Genomic DNA, 21,695 nt, shown 5'->3' with positions numbered 1-21,695 from the left:
ATGGTAATTTAGCCCACAGCCCCTCCCATCGAGATCTTTCTGCATGTGGACTGGTGTACTGGCCTGTCTTTCAAGCTCATGCTATTTATGTCTAACCTGAGCCATTGATAAAATATGGACAGAGTAAGGGCATGTGGATGACAGGATCATTCCTCCCACTTTGGAAACAATCACTGCGGAACATCCACAGAAGTTCAGAAAGGGGGGAACCTTAGCAACTCCGTGCCCGAGTTCATTCCCCTTTTCAAAGCAGTGAGTGCCAGAGCTTGGACCTGAATCTGCATCTCCTGATTTCCTGCCTGATGTTCTTTCCACCGCCCCACAGCTACTTGAGTGTAACTCCAGGCACCAGAAGAGCCCATTCTTTTAACTACCTATGTCTGCACTCCTTAGTTACTCACTTATTGTGTTGCAATGTGCGACACTTCCTACTTTCACATTCTTTATCTAAGCGTAATCTTCACAGGAGCCCTGGGAGCTAGGTTGTATTATTATCTGCACTTCACAGATGAAGAAATGGAACCCTAGACAGGCTCCCTGACCTGCTCTGGAGTTAGAAAGCCAGAGAACAGGATTTGAACTCAGCGCTTGTCACCCAATAGATCAGTGGTTCTCAACCTTCCTAATGCCGCGACCCTTTAATACAGTTCCTCATGTTGTGGTGACCCCCGACCATACAATTATTTTTGTTGCTACTTCATAACTGTAATTTTGCTACTGTTATGAATTGTAATGTAAATATCTGATATGCAGGATGTATTTAGGCGACCCCTGTGAAAGGGTCGTTCGACCTCCAAAGGGGTTTCGATCCACAGGTTGAGAACCGCTGCAATAGATGCTCTCTGCCTGCTGCTCTGTCTCATCCAGACATATGCTTCCTGATCTTAGAACAGTGCAGTCACTGTCCTCACCCCAGTGGGCACTGAGCTATGACAATGTTAGTGCAGGAAATATGGGCTGGCCTCCTGTTATGGGTTGAATTGTCTTCCCCAAAAGATATGTTGGATCCTAACCCCTGGTGACTGTGAATGTGACTTTATTTGGAAATAGGTTCTTTGCAGAAGTAATCAAGTTTAGATGAGGTCATACTGGAGGTAGGGAGGGCCCTTTATCCATTATGAGTCGTGTCTTATAAGAGGGGGAGAGAGTCACGCAGGGCTGCATGTGACAACAGAAGTAGAGACCGAAGAGCTACAGCTACAAGCCAAAGAACACCAAGGACTGAGGGAAGGATCCCCAGGGAAGCTAGGAAGAGGCAAGGACGCTACCCAGAGTCGCAGAGGGAGCACTGCCTCCTGACACCTAGCCTCCAGCTGTGAGAGAACACACTGCCTTTGAACCAAGCCATCCGGTGCGAGGCTCTTCGTCAGGGCAGCCCCAGGACACGCTGTGCATCCCGGGTGGAGACAGTCCAGGTCCTGGTACAGAAGGACCCCTGAGCACTGGGGCGTGAGGCCCACGGAGTGAAGTGAGTCTTTGGCACTGCTCCCCCTAAACAGCCTCCTGTAGAACGCTCAGGTCTCTGAGTTGGGGTGCAGGAAGATCGCCTCTCCCTCCTGTCTCTCTAGTAGTCACCTTGTCATTTTAAAGACATAAGGCCCCCTTTCTGGATAAAACACTTCCTGATGCCCCGGAAGATGCCACGCTCCATGGCTCCATGGGCTCTGCCACGCCCCCCTGACTGCAATAGCTCCCCAGCTTTTACAGAAAGAGTGAGCCCCTTGCCACAGGGCCTGGGCCTGATGCATCTGCTCCCTAGTGCTGGCCTGGGGCCTGACACCTAACAGGGCCTTCACAGGTCCCTGGGGGATGGCTTCTCCCCTTTCTGTGGGGGTCGGCATTAGCAGTCATGAGTCAACAGGAGACATAGAAGTGCAGGGAAGGGTGACGCTGGTGGCATCTCTTGGGTCCCAGCGTCTGCCATTCCCTTAATGGCTATTTCCATCAAGAGATGAACATCACCCTCATCTGTACCCTCCTCAGGCGTGTGTCTGTCCTAGCACTGTGCACAACCTCTCATCACTCCAACACCCCTAGTGGGTAGCAGCTTGGGAAGCTCCTATCTCCAGTATGAAGGTAGGAAGTAACTGAGATTTAGACAGTTTATGGGACCTTTTAAAGGTCTATATGAGCTTAGTATGAGTTGGGGATGGAACTGAGTATGTGCCCAGTGCTGTGTGTCGAGTATTCTAAGTGATTTACTTCAGCTAATCCTCAAAACAACCCAGAAGACCCACTGGACAAGGATGGAGGCTGGGGCTCAGAGATGTCAAGAGCTCCAAGGAGAGGAAGCTAGTGCGCAATCAGGTTCAAGCCCAGGGCTCGCTGATTCCACATCCAGACCCTGAGGCTCTGACTCCAGGGCGGGTCCCTCACTCCCCAAGAGCAGTTACCTTCGTAAGAGGCCTTGAATCCCAGGGAGCTGCCGCTGCCGTCTGTCTGGAAGAGGAGCCACATTTGATGGTTGGTGCTGACAATGAGATCTGGGACCGACGTACCTGTCAGGCTGTCAGGAGAGAGAGATTTAGAGGTGTGCGCCCCACCATGGCACCCCACCAGAATGACTGCCGACTGAAGACACCTACAGGAGCATCTCGGGGCAAGACCAACTCGGGCAAATCCTGACACTGGAGCCCAGGGACTCAGCGCCTCGCCCCCTCGGCCACGGGCAGAGCTTGAATCTCAACCTCCACTTCCTCGCCCAGACCCCTGGGCTTATGAGAGACATCTGTGTCCTCGCTGGCTCGGGGGGCAGGGCTAGCTGGAATGGGATCTACTCAAGGGGTGTCCACACCCTGTAACCTCTGATTTCTCGTGTGAACTGGACTGCAGGGAAGACAGACAGAAACCCCTTCCCCTGGTGGGAACCCAGCCATTCCTTTCAGTCGACGTGTCCTCCCTGCCAGTATAAGGCTTAAAGCACAGCCGTGACCCGGGGCCACATTTTCTGAAGTTTGAGCACAGGAAGCTTCTCACTCAGCTCACATTTTCCAGGCACCTATCCAAGTGTGACACCGTCCCAAGTGGGACGCCCATTATCTCATTCACTGCCCCCATTAGCCCAGTGAGGGAGGGGTTATATCCCCACTGCACAGATGAGAAGACAAAGGCACAACACGGGCAACGGCTTTCCTGAGGTCAGCTTGCTGCAGAGTGGCAGAGCCAGCGTCCAGTGCACAGGCTGGGGCTTCTGGAAGAAACCTGGCTTCCTTACCGTAGAGACGGGGACTGCAGGCTGTGGAGGGGGCGATTTCGTTAATGGGTCTGCTCTACCCTGGGTCTCAAAGCTGGGGTCGGGGGTGTTGACTTGGCTGCAGAGAGATGCTCAGCACATGAGTGCCATGGGGGTGGAGTGGGACAGACCACCTGGGGTTCACCAGCCCAGCCTGTGTGACATCCCTGATCTGGGGGCTCTCACGCGAGTAGACGGAGGCCAGGCCAGGGTTGGCTCTGACTCCGGGGTGGCAGGAAGCAAGAGAGAAGCCAAGGCCTCTGCTTTTCCTGTTTGACCCAATTGGGACAACAAAGGAGCCTGACCATGTTGCATGTGCTTCCCTGAAGGTTTGAGATGGAGGTTGGCCTAAAGAGATCTGGGGGTGATGGGTGAGTCCCTGGGCTGCTGCAGGACTTGCTGGGAGCTCCCTCACATTACATTAGTGCAAAGATCTGGGTATAAGCCCTGGCTCTGCCATTCTTTGTGGGAGGACCTTGGGCAAATGCTGGGCATCTCTGGGCTTTTCCACTCCATGTTAAAGAAGGAGATTGGGTTGTATGATCCCCAAGTCTTTTCAGCTTTGCTCTTCTAAGGTTCTCTCCACGGAAAAGCACATGGGGTTGTGGAAGGACCTCTTGGGCACACTGAGCGGATACACCATATAGGTCGGCGATCCAGGACAGGTGAGTGGTGGGGAGGCACCAAGAGGAAGGGAGAGGTGGGTGAGATGGCTATCTGAATTTGCTGGGCCCTGGGGTATCCTGACTATATCTGTCCAGATGTTATTCCTGGTGTGTCTGTGGTTTCGGATGAGATTAACATTTAAATGGTAGATGGAGTGAACAGATTGCCCTCCCCACTGTGGTGGGCCTCATCCAATCAGCTGAAGGCCTGAACTGAACAAAAAGGCTAACCTTCCCTTGATTAAGAGAAGCTGCTTCCTGTCTGAATTCTAGCTGGGACATTGTGGGGGTTTTCTCCCTGCCTTGGACTTGATCCGAAACATTAGCTCTTCCTGGGTCTTGAGCCTGCTGGCTCCACACCACAATTGCATCATCACTCTCCTGGGTTTCCAACTTGCCGACTCACCCTGCAGATCTTGAGATCTGTCAGCCTCCATAACCATGTGAGCCAATTCCTTACAATAAACCCCTTTCTCTCTATATATACCCTATTGGTTCTCTTTCTCTGGCGAACCCTGATTAACACAGTGGAATAGGCAGGGCTCACATTCCTCCCTTTCTCCTGAGAGAGCCCACGTCCTAGCCATGTCACTGACTTGGCGGGTAACATCATGAGTCCTCTAACTGCCCTGATGGGATCTTCTCCAGGCAGGTATGAGAAAGTGTGGGAAGTTCCCAGAACAGAACAGCTCCTGGACAAGCTAGTTATTACTGAAGAGCTATCTTTCATTCATTATTAAAACCAGAGGGTATTAGCCTGGAGCTAGCCTGGCTGGGAGGGGGTATGGCAAGGGATGCTATCCCTCACTGAAATCAAAAGACTCGAACTCAGTGCTGATTCTGCCACCAACCACCTTTTGCAACTACTGGGCGTCCGTTTCCCACCTACTACACGGGGACAATAACACCTTCCTCACAGGGCTGTTGTGGGGATTAAATGAGATAACGGATCTGAAAGTTCCCATCACAGTGCCTGGGCACACAGTAGGTGCTCAGCATATGTGAAATCACCCCTTCTTTTCGGCAGGGGAGATGGATGAGGTCAGGCCTGTTTCTCTGACGCTGGACCACATGCATCTAACAAGAGCATTTCCCTGACAGGCAGCAGGTGGTGGGCAAAGGAGAAGCCAAGACCCAATGTCATGGAGTCCCAGAGAGCCTGCCAGCACCCTCTCCCTTGGCTGACCATACGATGCTAACCTTTCTGGACTCGGAGCATGTGTATGTCCATGTGGTCCTAATTCTCTAGGACCACCCACTTCCCAGATCGTTAAGAGCAGGCAGGGAGGTTAGCAAAGCACTTTCATGTCTCTGTCTGAAGTCAGACCACCACGGACGTACTTGGCCTTGAGGAAAAACTGCTGGGTGGCAGGAGAGTCTGTGTCGAAGCAGACAGCCACAGAACCGCTATTTCCCTGCTCCCTAGAACTGCTCGTTCTGTACACTTTTCCTGTGAATCCCTCGTGAGAATGTGGCCCAGTGCTCTGTTTCCCTTGGCTGGAGTAGAGAGAGGTGAAGGGACTGTTGCTGAACTAGAAGCACAACAGGGCACCTGTCCTGGTCGCAGTGTGGTCTGGGGGACCGGGCAAGCCCCAGCAAGCCCATCCCACCACCCTCAGCCAAGGTACCGTGCTCCCGCCCTCCCACCTGAATGCCTACTTCACTTACATGTAGAGGACCGTTTTCTGGTCCCCGTCCTGCCCACCATCCCCGACCGTCAGGGTGTCATAGCCCCTCTCCAAGTCAAACTCCTCGAAGGCAAGCTTGATCACCTAGGGAGGGAGCATGGGGTTAGGGAGCAGACAGGGGCAGCCGGGAGAGCCTTGAGAACAGGAAGACATTTCCTCGTTATGTTCTGATGCCCAGAGTCCCCGGGGCACCATCCTACACGACCCTCAATCCACACTGAGCAGTTCCATGCCCGCGTTTTGAGTGTGAACTATTTCCTTCCAGGCCATATAGTCTCTGGGGTCCCCTGATGTTTTCCAAAGATGCTCATGGCACATCTGCCCAATTCTGGGGGCTGCCATGGCAACACCAGGCACATCTGGCCGACTCTGAGATGATTAGACTCGTTCTTCACGCTTTAATGCACAGGAACCCCCATGGGCGAGGTGGCAATTTTTCAGGCCACGTGTGGAATCTCAGCTATTTGCCCCCAGGGACCTGCAGACTTCTCTCAGTCTCTCTGCCCGCTTTCTCCATCCTCTTTGTTTATTTGTTGAATAAATGAATGGTCTAGGAAGGAGATTTCGACAAGATTCTTCTCTCTTACTTGTTGTAGTCCTGCCTTTCACAAATATTTATGGAGCACTCACCATATGCCAGGCTAGGGGATGGGGTTTCAACATTGGGGTTCAACACAGTCCCTGCTCTCAGTGAGCAGGGGAGACAGAGAAGCAAACTGACAACCACAACACGGGGTGATGGACCCCATGCGAGGGCTGGGGGAGGGCAGAGGGGCATGTGGCTCGCTGTCCTGCGGTGGAGGCAGGAGGGAGGATCTGAGAATCCAGAGGGGGTGGAAGACCAGCCAATGGGGGGTGCTGAGGGAGGGATGGGTAGAGTCAGATACACAAGGCCTGTGCTGTGGCAGACATGGAACATTCCAGAACAAGTACTCAGTGTCAGTCCACGGCAAGTCCACAAACTGAACACACCTGCTGCTGCCTTGCCTGGGAGTGGAGGACAATGTACTTGGCCCTCTAGTGCAAGGAGGTGACTCTAGAAGGGCCAGGACTAGGGGGTCTGCTTGGAGCTAGGTTCGAAGGGTCTCAAGACCTCCCCTGCCCTGCAGAGCTGGGGCTCATTCTGAGGGAGGAGCGGTAGAAGTTTTAAACAGTGGGCGGCAGGGACATATAGGTGCTTGAGGAAGCATTAGTCTGGCTGCTGGTGTGGGAACCGCTGTGGGAGGAGTGAGGCCAGAGGTGGGGAGGATGCTTGAGGTTTCTGTGGGGGTCCAGGTGAGGGATGGAGGAGGGGATGGGGACAGGACAGACACAGGTCCCAGCAACACTGAGAGCTTGGTGACCGCATGCCTGCGGGGTTGAGGGGGAGGAGGGCTTTACGATGACGTGCAGGTTTCTGGTTTGAGCACTGGGTGGATGGGTGGTGGTGCCACTCGTGAAGACAAGACCACGGAGGCACCACGGCTACCGTCTAATCTGGATCTTTCTGTCCCTGGCAACCTGGCTTCAACCTGAGGAAGATCTTCAGTCTCCCAGTGGGGAGGCTGGGGTGCGGCTTAGTTCTCTATTCTATGAACCAAGGAGAAGAGAAATCCTGTGGATAGATTTTCCTGGTTGTGCAGGTTTCCTCCATCCAAACCAAAGAGCCCAGCACCCACACACTGCCAGGGTGCTGGCAGGGCCCCACCCCTAGGTGCCTTCAGGCGCCTCGGAAGCGAACAGCTGTCTCACTCACTCATGAGCCCAGGTGCCACTTGAGCGGGGCCCTCGCACAGGCATGGGATTCACGGAGAAGAGCATTTCTGTGTAAGAACATCCCTGAGCATGGACAGACAGGACAGACAGGAAGTGAGGGCCACTAGCTAGAAGGGCTAGAGCAGGCTTCCCGGAGGAAAGGAACCCCAGGCTGAGTTTGGGAGGTGAACTGAACTCAATACAGGGATAAGGAAGGGAGAGCAATCGGGCAGAGGATCAGGTGACCTGGCAAAGGCCAAGGACATGGACTTGTCCAGAGATTCCTGGTAGATCTGGAGTTGTTTACTAGAAGGTGGGGGTGACGCAGGAGAAGTAGGCAGAGCTGGCCCAGGAAGGGCTGTCTGTCATGCTAAGGGGTTGGGTTTTGCCCTAAAGACAAGGGAGGGTTGTGGAAGAGTTGTAAGCAAAGGTATGAGGTGAAATTGCTGCTTTAGGAGCAACAGCGTTGGGGGACCTTGGGAAACCAGAGACGGATCTCAGGGCCATGGCAATACCGCAGCAGCGGGGTCCTTAGAAAGGGATGGACTGTAACTGTTAATAGCGATGGGATGCTGGGGCCCTTCTGGCTTTCCCATTGAGCAGGCAAACCTGCCTCCCACATTCCCTGCTGGCTACTGTCATCATCCAGGGGTCAGCTGCTCAGGCTAGAATATCCTTTGCATCCTCACTCTCCCAGTCCCGCCTACAGGATGACATCACCATTTCCTTGCCCCCCCCCCCTCCACACACACACACACATGGGGAGGAGCCCTGGGCATCTGCTCCCTGCTGCCCTCCCACCGCAGGAGCTCTTGGCCACCTCTATGTTGGGTCCTCTCTCTCCTGGCCCCCAGCAATGTCTCCTCATCCTTGAGCCCTCTGTCCTCCATGTGCTCCCTGAGGCCCCTTCTTCCCACCTCTGTCAGTACCTACCTGCAGCACTGACTCATCTGTGTACCTGGGCCTCCACTACACCGCGAACTCCCTGAAGGGCAGGATCACGTCTCATTGTCTCTCTACTGCCAGTGCCTGCTGGCACGCCAGGCATATGCCCTCAGCTTAGACAATGTTGAGTGGGAGGACACTTTCAAACCTTTCCTGATTCTCTAGCATCGACTGATCACTAGCTTCTCGGATCCCTCACAGGAGTTATGGTCTAGAACAAAGGTTGGCAAACTGTTCCCGTGAAGGGCCAGATAGCAAATATTTTCCCCTGTGCAGACCATGGTCTGTTGCAGAGTGAACACAGCCAGCTGAATGGGCATGGCTGTTGCACTAAAACTTTATTTATAAAAAAACAAGCAACAAACTGGATTTTGTCCATTACCAGTAGTTTGCTGACTCCTGGTCTAGAAGATTCTTTGAGATACTTAATCACAGTTTTGATCATCTTCTCTTATGAGATTTCTTCACTATAAGAGCTCACCCTACAATGTGCTTAACTCTGCTCTGAGCCTTTTACACACATAAACTCATGTAAAATTTACAAAAGCTGCTACGACGATACCTCTATTTTACAAATGGGAAAGCTCAGGCACGAGACCTTAAGCAACTTGCCTAAGATCACACAGCTGAGTGGTAGAACCTGGAACTCATCAGTCCGCCAGTGGCCAGACTCTTTGCCGCATTGCTCTGCTGCCTCAGAGCGCCCCAGCGGGGTCTCGGTCCACGAGGCAGGGAGCATGGCTTATCCTCTCAAACCTGCCCTAAGCCCTTTATCTGGATCTCAGCAGCTCAGTAAGGACTTGGTGCACATAAAATGCCGCAAGGCCTGCAGCGCCTTCAACAGGAGGAGGGGCCTGGCCTCCGCAGGGACCAGAGGTCCTGGCTACGCCTGCTTCTAGCCAGCCCCAGGGGCAGAGGGCACTGGCTCACCACGCCACCTCCAAAAAAGGGAGCACATGATTACTAGGTCTCTAATGGGGAAACGCTGCTATGACAGCCAGAACCCAGAGCCATAAAATGATTCACATCACTGGCCAGAGCAGCCATGGATGTGAACTGCTCTTTTAGCATCTGACCCTAACACAGGCGCTAATCACACCAAGCAGACAGAAGCGACACACACTAGACTTCGGCTTTGGGACGGGTCCCAGTGCACAATGTACCGATGCTTCCAGTTTCCCCCCTTCTCTTTGGCCTTTGTTTAAACACAGGATCTTATAATGGCTCATTAACTAACATGCCGATCAATAAAGCTCCCAAACACCTTTCTGAGGCAGGATAGTGGCAGCACATGAAGTAGGCATGATCACAGAGGTACACTGTATACAGCCTATCCTTCACTCTGCATTCAAATCTGTGTGCCGCGACATCTCTTAGAGCAGGCATTGGATAACTATGGTCCTTGGGCCAAATCTGGCCTGTGGCCTGTCTTTGTACTGGCCCCTGAATTAAGAGGATATATTTTATTTTATTATTTATTTTATTATTTATTTATTTGGGAAGGGAGAGAAACATTGATTGGTTGCCTCCCATATGCGCCAGGACCAGACTGGGTATCATGCCTGCAACCTTATGGTACAGAACAGTGGTCGGCAAACTGTAGCTCGTGAGACACATGCAGCTCTTTGGCCCCTTGAGTGTGGCTCTTCCACAAAATACCGACTTCTGCGCATGGGCCACGAAGTTTCAATCGCACTAGACGTGCGCGCCCGCACGTGGTATTTTGTGGAAGAGCCACACTCAAGGGGCCAAAGAGCCGCATGTGGCTCGAGAGCTGCAGTTTGCTGACCATGGGTATAGGAGATGACACTCCAACCAGATGAGCCACCTGGCCAGGCCGAGAAGTGTTCTCATTTTTTAAAGGATTAAAAAAGTAAATAAAGCACTACAAAAAGAGTTGTAACAAAAACTTTACATGGTCCTCAAAGTCTAAAATATTTGTTAGCTGGCTTTTGGCAGAAAGGCTTGCTGACCTCTGGCCTAGAGCAATGGTTTTCAAACTGGGTTCCCAGGCACCCCAGGGTCCCATAAAGGTACTTCAGGGGCCAGTAAAGGTGGACAGGGCTCTCCTCCAATCAAGCAGTTCTTTCTGAGCTAGCTCATGTTTTGGGAGTCTGTGACAGACACAGATGGTGGTTTAATAAATGTCCCTCCCTCTCTTTAAAGTTCTTAACAGAACCTTGACTTTGAAGTGAGGCCATGCACCTAGCTAACCTCAGAGCTAAGGATGTCTGGCTAAGTGACAAGATTCTAGGCCAGAGGTTCTCAACCTATGGGTCGCGACCCCTTTGGCGGTCGAACGACCCTTTCACAGGGGTCGCCTAAGACCATCCTGCATATCAGATATTTACATGACGATTCATAACAGTAGCAACATGACAGTTATGAAGCAGCAATGAAAATAATTTTATGGTTGGGTCACAACATGAGGAACTGTACTTAAAGGGCCAGAAGTTGAGAATCACTGTTCTAGGCAATGAGATAAGTGCTGAGGAGTCCACAGAGCATTTCCCTGCCGTTCTCCTTGCTTTCCTGGAATATCGATGTGAGAACAGAGAAGGAGCAGCCTTCTGCTTCCCTGTGATCATGAGGACAGGAGTCACATGCAAAAAAGAAAAAAGGCAGAGGGAAAAATAGAAGGTGCTCAGCACACCCGAGGGAACTACTAAACCAGACCTGACTCTCCGCTCTGGACCTCTGGTGGTGGAGAAAACAGACTGTTTTGTTTAAGCTTCTGTGGAATTTTCAGGAACTCACAGCCAGTGGCAAGTCAATAGCTATAGGTTCTGAAGAAAGGCTTTCATCACTACAAAAGTTTGCCATCTCTTTACCCTCAGGATAAAGTTCAGCACCCTGGGAAGCCTAGCCCCTGCTCCTTTCTGGCTAGAAAAAGCCCCCTCCATGATGCCCTGCCCAGCCCTACTTCCCCCTTCCTCCTCCCTGCACTTTCTGAGCCCCCGAAGGCTGACCTTGGCCCACCCAGCCTTGGTTTACTAATGCTGCTGTCACTTTGACTATTAGCTCATGAAAGGAAGAGAGCTCCTTTATTGGGCACGGCCTACTCAAGCATGTCAAACTCGCGGCCTTGGCCTTGGCCTTCATGGTGATCCTTGTTCCAGTCTTGCTGAGGGCCCAGGGTAGGGCTCAAGAATTGGCTTGGGAGTGAGGAGGGCAGAGGGGAAACTGCTGGGAAAGCTGACCTGAACCCTTGGGGGTTCAAGCAGATGGGCCTCTGGCACCTTTGGGAAAGGTATTATAAAAATATTGAGTATAATTGATAGATTACATTAGTTTCAGGCGTACAACATAGTGATTCAATACTTGTATGTACTGTGAAATGATCACCACAATATGTCTAGTTTCTCCCATCATGATATAAAGCTACAAAATATGCAATATAACCCGGCTGGCATGGCTCAGTGGTTGACCTATGAACCAGGAGGTCACGGTTCGATTCCCGGTCAAGGCACACGCCTGGGTTGCAGGCTCAATACCCAGTGGGGAGCATGCAGGAGGCAGCCAATCAATGATTCTCTCTCATCATTGATGTTTCTATCTCTCTCTCCCTCTCCCTTGCTCTCTGAAATCAATAAACATATATTTTAAAAAAAGAGAAAAAACAACAAAATATGCAATATAATGTTACTGACTATAGCTACCATGCTGTACAGTACATAACCATGACTTACTCACTCTATGACTGGAAGTTTGTACCTCTTGACTCCCTCACTCATTATGCCCACCCCACCATCGTGGCTGCGCCAACTTACATTTCCACCAACAATGCATGAAGGTTTCCTTTTCTCTACATCCTCTCCAACACTTGTTATTTCTTTTATTTTTGATAATAACCATTCTAACAGGTGTGAGGTGATGTCTTGCTGTGGTTTTGATTTGCATTTCCCTGATGATTAGTGATGTTGAGCATCCTTTTATGTGCCTGTTGTCCACCTGTATGTCTCCTCTGGAAAAATGTCTATTCAGATCCTCTGCCCATTTTGGATTGCTCGTGTTTTTTTTGTGATTGAGTTGTATGAGCTCTTTATATATTTTGGATGAGGAAGGCTTCTGAGGAGGTTGGGAAAGAAAGCCCATGGAGAGAGATTGAGAACTTTAGGAGGTTCTGGAACTTTGGTCACTACCTCCGTTTAATTTTGGTGGCTCTGAAAGTAGTAGATGCTTTCACCCATTTGTGACTCATCCACTCATTGATTGATGGATTCATTCATTCATTCATTCATTCATTCATTCATTCAATAGTTAATATGCACTTGCCAAGTGCTGGGCTTCGGAGAGGCAATAGCAGGCAAGATAAACATGGCCACCACCCAGAGAGCTCACATTCTAGAAGAGACTTACAAGTATACGGAAAACACCACATGGTGTGATGAGTACTGAAATTAGGGAAGCGTGGGTATGGGCAAACATGAGGGGCATGCAATCCTGGCTAGATGAGGGGCGGGGCTTGTCTTCAAGAACAGAGAAGGGTGTGCAGTTAGTTCTAGGGGAAGAGGAATGCCAAGATATGATGGGAAGTGAAGAAACTGTAAAAAAAAAAAAAGGGGGGATCAAGTTTAGGACTTGGAGGTGGCCATTAAAAGGTCCCTCTAAGCTACCCTGTCATGCAAACTGGCTTCTCTGAGAGCCAGACAGCAGCTTGCACAGTCCAGCACAGAGGGCATGAGTAAATGCTGAATGCGTGAGCGAGAGAGCAAATGGGCCAACAAATGTATTCCTGACATTTGCACTCCTGAGTGATCACTTGCCTAGAGAGTTAATTCTTAATTCTTCAGGCTTACAAAGGGAAGAGTGACAGTGATAATCCTTAAAGAGTGAATAATCAAAACACTATTATCTTTGGCTTTGAAGTTCATGAAATGAGCTTTCCTTTCCCTCTCCTTTACATGCCCCCTCCTTCTCCCTTCCATGTCCCCTCCCTTTCCCATCTCTCTCTTCCTTTCCAGCCTCACTTCTACTTTTTTTTTTTTTTTTTTAGCAAAGCTGGATTAACTTTCCCAATCAAATCCACTGAAGTTCATACGCACACGGAATCATAAGTCTTGAGTTCACACTGAGAAGCTGCGAAAGAAAGGCAGATGTGTGTCGGTAGGGGGCAGAGACACAGGACTGGGTTTTAGTCCTGACCACGGAAATGTCATCACCCGTGTCTTCCATGAGGCTGAACTGAAAGGTCATAACAGGAGGTGGCCCTGGGGCCAAACATGGGAGGGGCCACACCTGAGGAGCTACTAGACACTGACACAGGTCTCCATCAGTTATTAACTTATTCAAACACCCGCTGTGCTCCTCCTCTGCACTGAGCACTGTAACTGCAGAAGAAATACCGTGCAAGATTCCAAAATGCTTTCAGGGCATTTCTGAGCTACAGGAGAAAGAGATTCTAAACCCAGTATAATGTGATACATACACAAAAAGGGAAAAGTAGGAACAGGAAGGAGCAAGACCTCGAGGAATTAGGAAGGCTTCTCAGAAGAGGGGGTATTTTAATTGTGTCTCAAAGGGGAATAAGGAATTTGCCTGGAGGAGAAGGGAAGGCACACTGGGACAGGATGTGCCTGGACTGAGGTCTTAGCAAGGTTGAAAGCAAGAAGAGAATATTTACTAGACAAAACCCAAAAGAAAGCTGATGTAATAGCTGGAAAAAACTTTAAAACATTACTACAGATAAAGAGTCATTACATAATTATTTTTAAAAAATTTCAAGTCACCAGAAAGATATATAATTCTCAATTTGCATGATCTCATAACATAGTCCCAATATATATAAAGCAAAAATTAATAGAACTTTAGGAATAATAGACAAAAGCCACCATCATAGTGGCTTTTGTCTAGTATTCCTAGTGTTCTCTCATGATAGAGGGAGGTTTTAGTTTGTCGTCCTCTGTAGCTGTCTGATCAAGAAGAGAAAATCAACGAAGATATAAAGAATACTAGTATAAGCACAATCAATAAGCTTGATGCAATAAAACACAAAAACTACAAAATACACTTCATTTTTCCAAGTACGCACAAAATATGTGTGAAAAAATGACCATTTCTGGTCCAAAAGGCAAGTTTCAACAAATTTCAAATGATTCAAATACAATTTTCTCTGACCACAAGCTTTAGAACCAGTAACAAAAAGACAGCTAGAAAAACCCTTTGTTTGAAAATTAGGAGCTACTTCTAAATAAGCTGTGGTTTGAAAGATGAAAGAGTAATGGAAATTGGAAAATATTCATAACTAAACTATAATAGATACACTATGCATAAAAACCTGTGGGAATGTAGCCAAAATAGTTCTTAGAGGGAAATTTATAGCATTAAATATTTAAATAAGATTGAAAAATAATAAATTAAGCATTGACATTAAGATGCCAGAAAAGAATAACAAGATAAATCCAAATATAATAGAAAAAAGAAAGCAAAGATGAGCAGAAAATGATGAAATAGAAAATAAATATATCAAAAAAAGTATTAAGAAAATAAAAATTGGCTCTTTCCGAAAATAGTACAATGTAAAACCTCTGGCAATATTGATAAAAAAGATACAAAATAGAAATGAAAAGGGGAATAAAAATATATAATAAAAGACAGTATGTACAACTTTATACCCAATAAATTAGAAAACTTAATAAAATGGCTTCAAGAAAAAAAAGATGATATAAATAATCCTTTAGTCATAAAAAGATAAACCTATAGTTTCAAATCTTCCAAAAAAGGAACATCAGACCCAGATAATTTTCCTGAAATGTTGCACAGAAGTTCCAAATCTATTCTAATCTTCCACTTTTAGTTCCATAGAACAGAAGAGGGGAAACACTCTCTACATTATTTTATGAGATTAGCAATATTTGACAAAATTATCTGGCAAGGGTAATATAAAAGTCCAATCTCACTAACAAAATAGAAGCAAATTACTAAATAAAATATTAGCAAATCAATTATAGGCATGTATAAAATTGATAATGCTAAATGACCAAGTTGAGTTTATACCAGGAATGTGAGGTTGGTTTAACATCAGAAAAGTCAACCCATTAATTCACCATACTAAGAAAATAAAGGAGCAAATCATATTAATAAGTATACAAAGGTACTTGATAAAACTCAACGTCCATTCACAATAAAAGTTTTTAGCAAATTCAGATTAGGAAAAAACAAATTAAAAAAAGCTCCAGCAAATACCATAATGATGAAGAATATTCTATTAACAGCAAACAATGACAAGGGTGCCCACCATCATCACAGTCATTTGACATTATATTTGAGGTTTAAGTCAGAACGTTGGGGCAAGAAAAGAAATGAAGAGAAGGTATAAGGACTGGAAAGTAAGAAATAAAACCATCATTTTTTGAAGATAATGATTGTCTTGTAGAGAAAATCTCAAATAATTCACAGATAAATTATTACACTATATACAAAGATCAAAGAATAGAAACTAATTGCATTTTAAACATCAGCAAGAAATAGGTAGAAAATAAAAATTTAAAAGATATTATTTATAACAGCAACAACAAATATAACACATTTAGGAGTAAATATGTTAAGAAATGGTACAAGGTCTGTAATGGAAAAATTCCAAAAGTTTATTGAAAGCCATTAAAGAAGTCCTAAGGCAATAGAGAGAAATACCATACTCAACTCATGGACCAGAAGACTCAGAATTAAAAATATAAGCATTCTTTTCTAATTGATCTATAGTTTGGTATAACTAAAGATTCCAACAGGTTATTCTGTGGATCTTGGCAAGACACTTGTACAATTTATGAGAGAACAAGGGGCATGTCACCAAAAAAGAGAGAACTAAATGTGAAATAAGTGTGTGAAAAGATGTGTAAAGCATTGCAAAACTACACACAACAACACAGATAAATCTTAGGGACATAATTTTGAGTGAAGTTGATTAAGAATATATACAACATGACTACCTTTATATGAAGTTCAAATGCTGGCTTACTAGACAATGTATTTTTAAGAATACACATTTATGTGTAAACTGTAAACAAGGAAGAGGAATGATAAGCACACAATCAAGGTAGAGTGTACCTGAGGGATAGGGAATGGAATGGGGCTGGTGAGGGATATACATCCCTAAGGTAACCGGGATTTGGCTATGCAGGTGTCTATTGCATTGATGTTCTTTATATCTTACTTATATTTTGCTTTTTATCTACTTGATATTTAATAAAAACAATTTTAAAGATTTGCCTACAAAGAACCCACCACAACCAAATTTTGAGTTTGAAACCCTTGTAGACCAACTGTCTCCAGCCAGGCCCTGCCCACAGGACACCACCCATGCGCCTCAGGAGCCTCACCTTGGCAGGGTTGAGTGCTGTGATGATCCACACACAGTGTGCGTTGTTGTCATATTGAATGGGGAAGTTGGGGGACGTGATGATGCCTGAGGGGCCTCGAAGGTGGGCATCACACATGCGGGCTGCAGAGAGAAGATGAAAGTTTCGTTTAGATGAGGTCCAGTTCCCATCCCCACCCCAGAAGAGACTGAAGTCTGTACAGTCTCTACCCAGGTATAATCTTCTGCTTTCTGTTTTCTTCCCTCATAGTTTTCAGTGGGTTCAGTGGGAAGTCACAGTTCCTGGAGCACCGGGGTAGGGGGAGGCCCCACATGCCCTGTGCGCAGCAATGAGCTTCCATGGTCAAGCTAAGCCAGCCCCCAACCCCAACTCCACTGTGATCAGCAGCTCAACTCTATCAAGAGGGTGTGGCCTGGTACTCCTCATGTAACCTAACTCTGGGTGGGCCCCAGACATCTGTAGGCCTGCGGAGGTGCCCATGCTTTGCTCTGCTGACCTATGCTTCCCAGTTTGCTCAGGCCTCCTGAACTAGAATCTCAGGTGTCCTTGTCAAGGCCACCTCACCAGGTCTCAGAATGTCTGTGCCCAAGAACTCTGCCAAGGCCCCCAGCTCAGCCTGGACCAGGCAACCTGAGTGACCTCAGTGCCAATCAAAGCCTCCCCACTTCCCTCTCCGCACATGCCTAAAACAGGCTTTTGACGGGAAGCATAAAGATTCAAGGTGAATTAGAAGAAGTGCTCTACTCAAGTAGATATAAAGTGTTATCAATCACAGCTTAATCTAATTAAGCCCCTTAAAATAGCTTCTGAGCTAATTAGATTAAGTAGTGATTGATAACAGTTAAGGTTACTACATTGTACCTAGGTGTTTGCCTTCTTTAAAAACGTGTTCTTTAGGTCTAGCCACTTCATTCTTCAATGTTAGTGCTCAGCTATTTTAATAAAGAGTTCTATGAGCCTGTTCCATTGCTGCCCACATGGCAATTTATCCTAATTGTAGGCAAAGTGCCGAAAGGTAAAGAAATAGTGAGCAAACGCAGCAAGCCTAAGTATATGAAATGAAAGTGGTGTCAAGCCTGGTTTCCTCTGATGGGGCAACACATCCTGGAGCTCCTCTCTGTGTGTGGATGGGGCCAGGATCCACCTTTCCCAGGAACCCTTCCTGGAGGGTCTAGGAAGGGGCTCCCGCAGCTTCCGGACAGAACTCATCTCTTCTCATTTCAGACGCTCATTCCTGCATTCACTCATTCCAACATTTATTGAGTGCCTAACAGGGACCAGGCAGAGTGTGGGGAGAACAACCATCTATGACGCAGCCCTCTCTGCAGGGCCAGCAGCTTGTGGAGGAAGCAGGTACGGAAACAGCATCAGGCGGAGCTGTCGGAGAGTTATCTGCGAGAAGCGGCTGGGTCCGAATGGCTCCTTCTCTTCTAGTTCGTCACTGGCAGTGGGGCAGTTCCTGGTGGCATGCCCTCAGCCTGGCACCCAAAGGGTCTTCTCCCTCCTCCTGAGCTCAGAGGTCAGTTGAGTCTAGTTTAAACAAGGGCCTAGGACAGTGATGGCGAACCTTTTGAGCTCGGTGTGTCAGCATTTTGAAAAACCCTAACTTAACTCTGGTGCCGTATCACATATAGAAATTTTTTTTCTATATGATATTTGCAACCATAGTAAAACAAAGACTTATATTTTTGATATTTATTTTATATATTCAATGCCATTTAAGAAAAATCAACCCAAAAAATGAGTTCGCGTGTCACCTCTGACACGCGTGTCATAGGTTCGCCATCACTGGCCTAGGAGAATCCTCTCCTTCATTCCCCTTGTGGGCATCCAGCTGCTTCTGTAAGTCTGTGCTGAGAAACACCTCAATTCACAGGTCGTGTTGATACAACGGGGCCTGAAGACAGCTGCCATGGTGAGGAGAGTTCTCTTTTATGCTGACATGCCCTTGGTTCTCTCATAAATTTCACTAGTCCGGACCTCAAGACCCTCACCAATGGCGTCCTCAACACTCTCATTTCTGCCTTTTATTAACTCTACCATCCACCTTCTCTCTTCCTAATCCTGGATGCCAGGTGCTGTTCCTATTGGGTTTTAAATCTACTTGCTTTAAAGAAGTTAGAAAACCTCCCTGATTCTATTCTTCACCTGTAAGATGGGGCTAGTGACATCTCCCGAGGAGACATGATAGGATGCAGGTACCTGAGATAATGGATGTGAAGGCTCACCCAGGACCTGGGGCATCGTCAATATTCAGCAAAGGGGAGCCGAGACTGTGGGACTTCCAATGCCTGTTCATTCCATTTCACGATGCCCAAGATTTCTCTCAAGGCCTGAGAGCTTTTTCTACCTTTCCTGAAGTTGCTTTATGTAGGAATTTCCCCTGTGACCACACTTGAGACAGACATTACTAAACAAATTTGAATAAGATCATCAAAACCAAAGCCTTGACCCCAGCCTACCTCTTCGAAGAGGACCTGTGGATCCAGAACCCTAGCTCTGGGGAACCCTCAACCTCCACCAGCACCATCTTACACCTCCTCTGGAAAGCCAGGTTTCGCTGCCTTAAAAGCCCTCAGCCTCAGACTCAATTTATCCTGCACTTGTTTCCAAAAATTAGAAGGTATTTGCAGTCTGCTGAAATATGCTGAAGGTAATTAGAGAGAACAGGTCAAACAGGCATTTACCACTTTAAGAGCTTAGAGGGGATTAATTAAAATATTACATTCTGCAGATATTTAGCATGAAGCACCTTAAAACAGCTTCAGAATGGAGCATCAGCTACTTTTTTGCCTCTGCTGTCTGGGTGAGGTCAGGGGGTACGTGGACAGACGTCCCCCTGAACAGCCAGCCCCTGGGATCCCACCAACAGATGGCTAGCTCATGGCTGCAACCCACACGGGCTGACAAAATGGTAGATGCTCAGACAAGGTCTGAATTAATGAATACACACATGTTGATGTTTCTCTCTTTGCCTTTTCCCATCACATTTTCTCCTGGATAGCTTTCAGACTTCTCCATAGCCTTCCATGTCTGAGCTCTGCAGCCACTCCCTCTCTTCCTCTGGCCATCACTACCTTATAACAGGGTGGTATTCCAGGGGACATTAGGAGGAACGATCGGGACTCACAGCCAGTTCTGGCACAGCAACAACTTGGCACCAAAAAGGAAACTGCTTCAGATGCAAATGCCTTTGGTCTTCTATCTTCTCTCCAAAACTGATTCCCATACTATTCCATGCTATCCTCCCTTGCTTCTCCTACTACTGACCTGCCTCCTCCTCCTGTCCACGTTCCCACCACCAAGTCTAAGGCAAACAAACCTGGCTGGCATCTGCAACATCTTTCAGTGCCTCCTGCTCCAGCTCCTGCCTTAATCGAAGCCCGTCTCCCCCTCCCCAGTCCACTGCTTCCTCGCCAGCCCTCTGTAGTGGAGAGCTTTCTCTCACCTCCTGGAGGTCATTGCTCCATAAACAGCTGCTGAACCCCTGGAGGAACTCCACTCATTCCACTAACACCAACATTTTTTCTCCACCCATCAGCTCCCTGTCTCCTCTTCTGTCCTTATCAAACCTTGAGCCCATGGTCCACCATGATGATTATTTTCTTGCAAATCCATCCAAGTCTCTTGCTCCCTTTTCCTTTCATCAGTTGCCTGAAAGATATCAATTATGGATGAAGCTCTCCACCTACATTCTCTAGATCTGCCCCCATAAGGTTGAGCTTTTTGGAGAAAAATCACATGAGCAGAAAGATTGACATCACTATAAATTCCTGATTATTCACCTTAAAAAAATCCTAGATATTTCCCAGCAACTCTGCCATTTAGCTCTATTGAGCTCATTCTCCTACTCTGTACAAAGAACCTTTCATTCCTTCTAACTGCTCCTCGGACCTCTCACCCTTCCTCTTGCTCCGCTTACTCTCAGTTGATGACCTTGCTTTAGTCTTTATGGATGAAACAGACAACATCTGGCAGGCACATACTCTCTCTCATCCCCCATTCTGCAATCCTGTGCTTATGTGCTCATCTTCCCTTCAGTTCCTTTGCCTTTTAGAGGCCAGTCCTCCTACCCAAAGTCATCCATGTCCTTGGCCATACCCAGGATTTGCTGCTCTGGGCCCAAGAGCCATCTGTGAAATCTTAAACTCCATCATCCCATTCTCTCCCCTGCCGCCTATGCACCCAGCAGAGCAACTTGATCTTGAGGTATTTGCTATCCTAAAATCATAGGCCCCTCCAGCCTATGGTTCCCTCATTTCCCCTCATCTTTCAATCCCCTGCTGATCATTCTTCTTTCACTAGTCTGGACCTCAAGACCCTCACCAATGGCTCCTTCAACACTCATATACTAGTATGCCTTTGATTAATTCTCCATCCACCTTCTCTATTCCTAATCCTGGGTGCCAGGGTGCTGCCTGGAGCACTGTGGTACCACCACGGATTCATGGTCTGCCATTGTAATTGAAGCTTCTGCTCAAGTCAGTCCTTTTCCTTTTCTTTGCTCAGTTTCCTCGACAATTTCTTATAAGAAAAACTTCAACCATTTGCCACTCAGTTGGAGACATGTAACCCCAATTGGCCTCTCTGGAGGATCTAACCATAGTGACCCTCCTCTCTTGGTGAAACTTGCATTCATTGGCTTCTATGATGCCTCTCTGGCCCTTCTCAGCTCCCTCCTTGGCCATTAACTCATTAAAAGTAGCTGTTTGGATTTGGGTAAAGGGCACAAAGGAGTTCTTTGCACATTTCCTGCAAAATTTCTGTGAGTTTACAATTTTAAATCAAAATTTAAGTTACCAAAAAGTGGGGGAGAAAGATGTTCTATGTGGTTCCATCAAACAAACTGACTCTGAAGGATGTGCAGGTACAATTTTCAGGAAGTGTAGGATGGAGCCTTTGGAGTCAGGGTTTGAATTCCAGCTCCACCGATTAGCTCTGTGCCCTTGGGCAAGTAGACTGACTACACCAAGCCTGAACTAACATGAAATATGGGTATTGCCACATTCTTCATAAAGAAATTATGAGGAATGCCTACTACAATGCTTTATACAAGTATAAATAGCTCAATAAATGGGAGCTTTATCGTTCGTGCATATGGGACTCAGGGAAC

The 21,695-nt window shown here is 47.4% G+C and overlaps 1 protein-coding gene across 1 annotated transcript in view; it reads right to left on the bottom strand.

The window, feature by feature from the left end:
* Positions 1–21,695, bottom strand: part of LOC308515579 (CUB and sushi domain-containing protein 2-like) — a gene marked incomplete at its 5' end in the record, with an annotated part of 62,212 nt that overhangs the window by 15,212 nt on the left and 25,305 nt on the right. Inside the window, 3 exons of the mRNA XM_081086089.1 lie at positions 2,394–2,506; positions 5,566–5,669; positions 16,583–16,704. Coding sequence (XP_080942215.1) covers positions 2,394–2,506; positions 5,566–5,669; positions 16,583–16,704 — 339 coding nt within the window. The remainder of the gene's footprint in view (positions 1–2,393; positions 2,507–5,565; positions 5,670–16,582; positions 16,705–21,695) is intronic.

This window comes from Myotis nattereri (assembly GCF_964212035.1).
Source record: "Myotis nattereri genome assembly, chromosome: 3".
NCBI lineage: Eukaryota > Metazoa > Chordata > Mammalia > Chiroptera > Vespertilionidae > Myotis > Myotis nattereri.
This window is presented reverse-complemented; position numbering and strand designations above follow the sequence as displayed.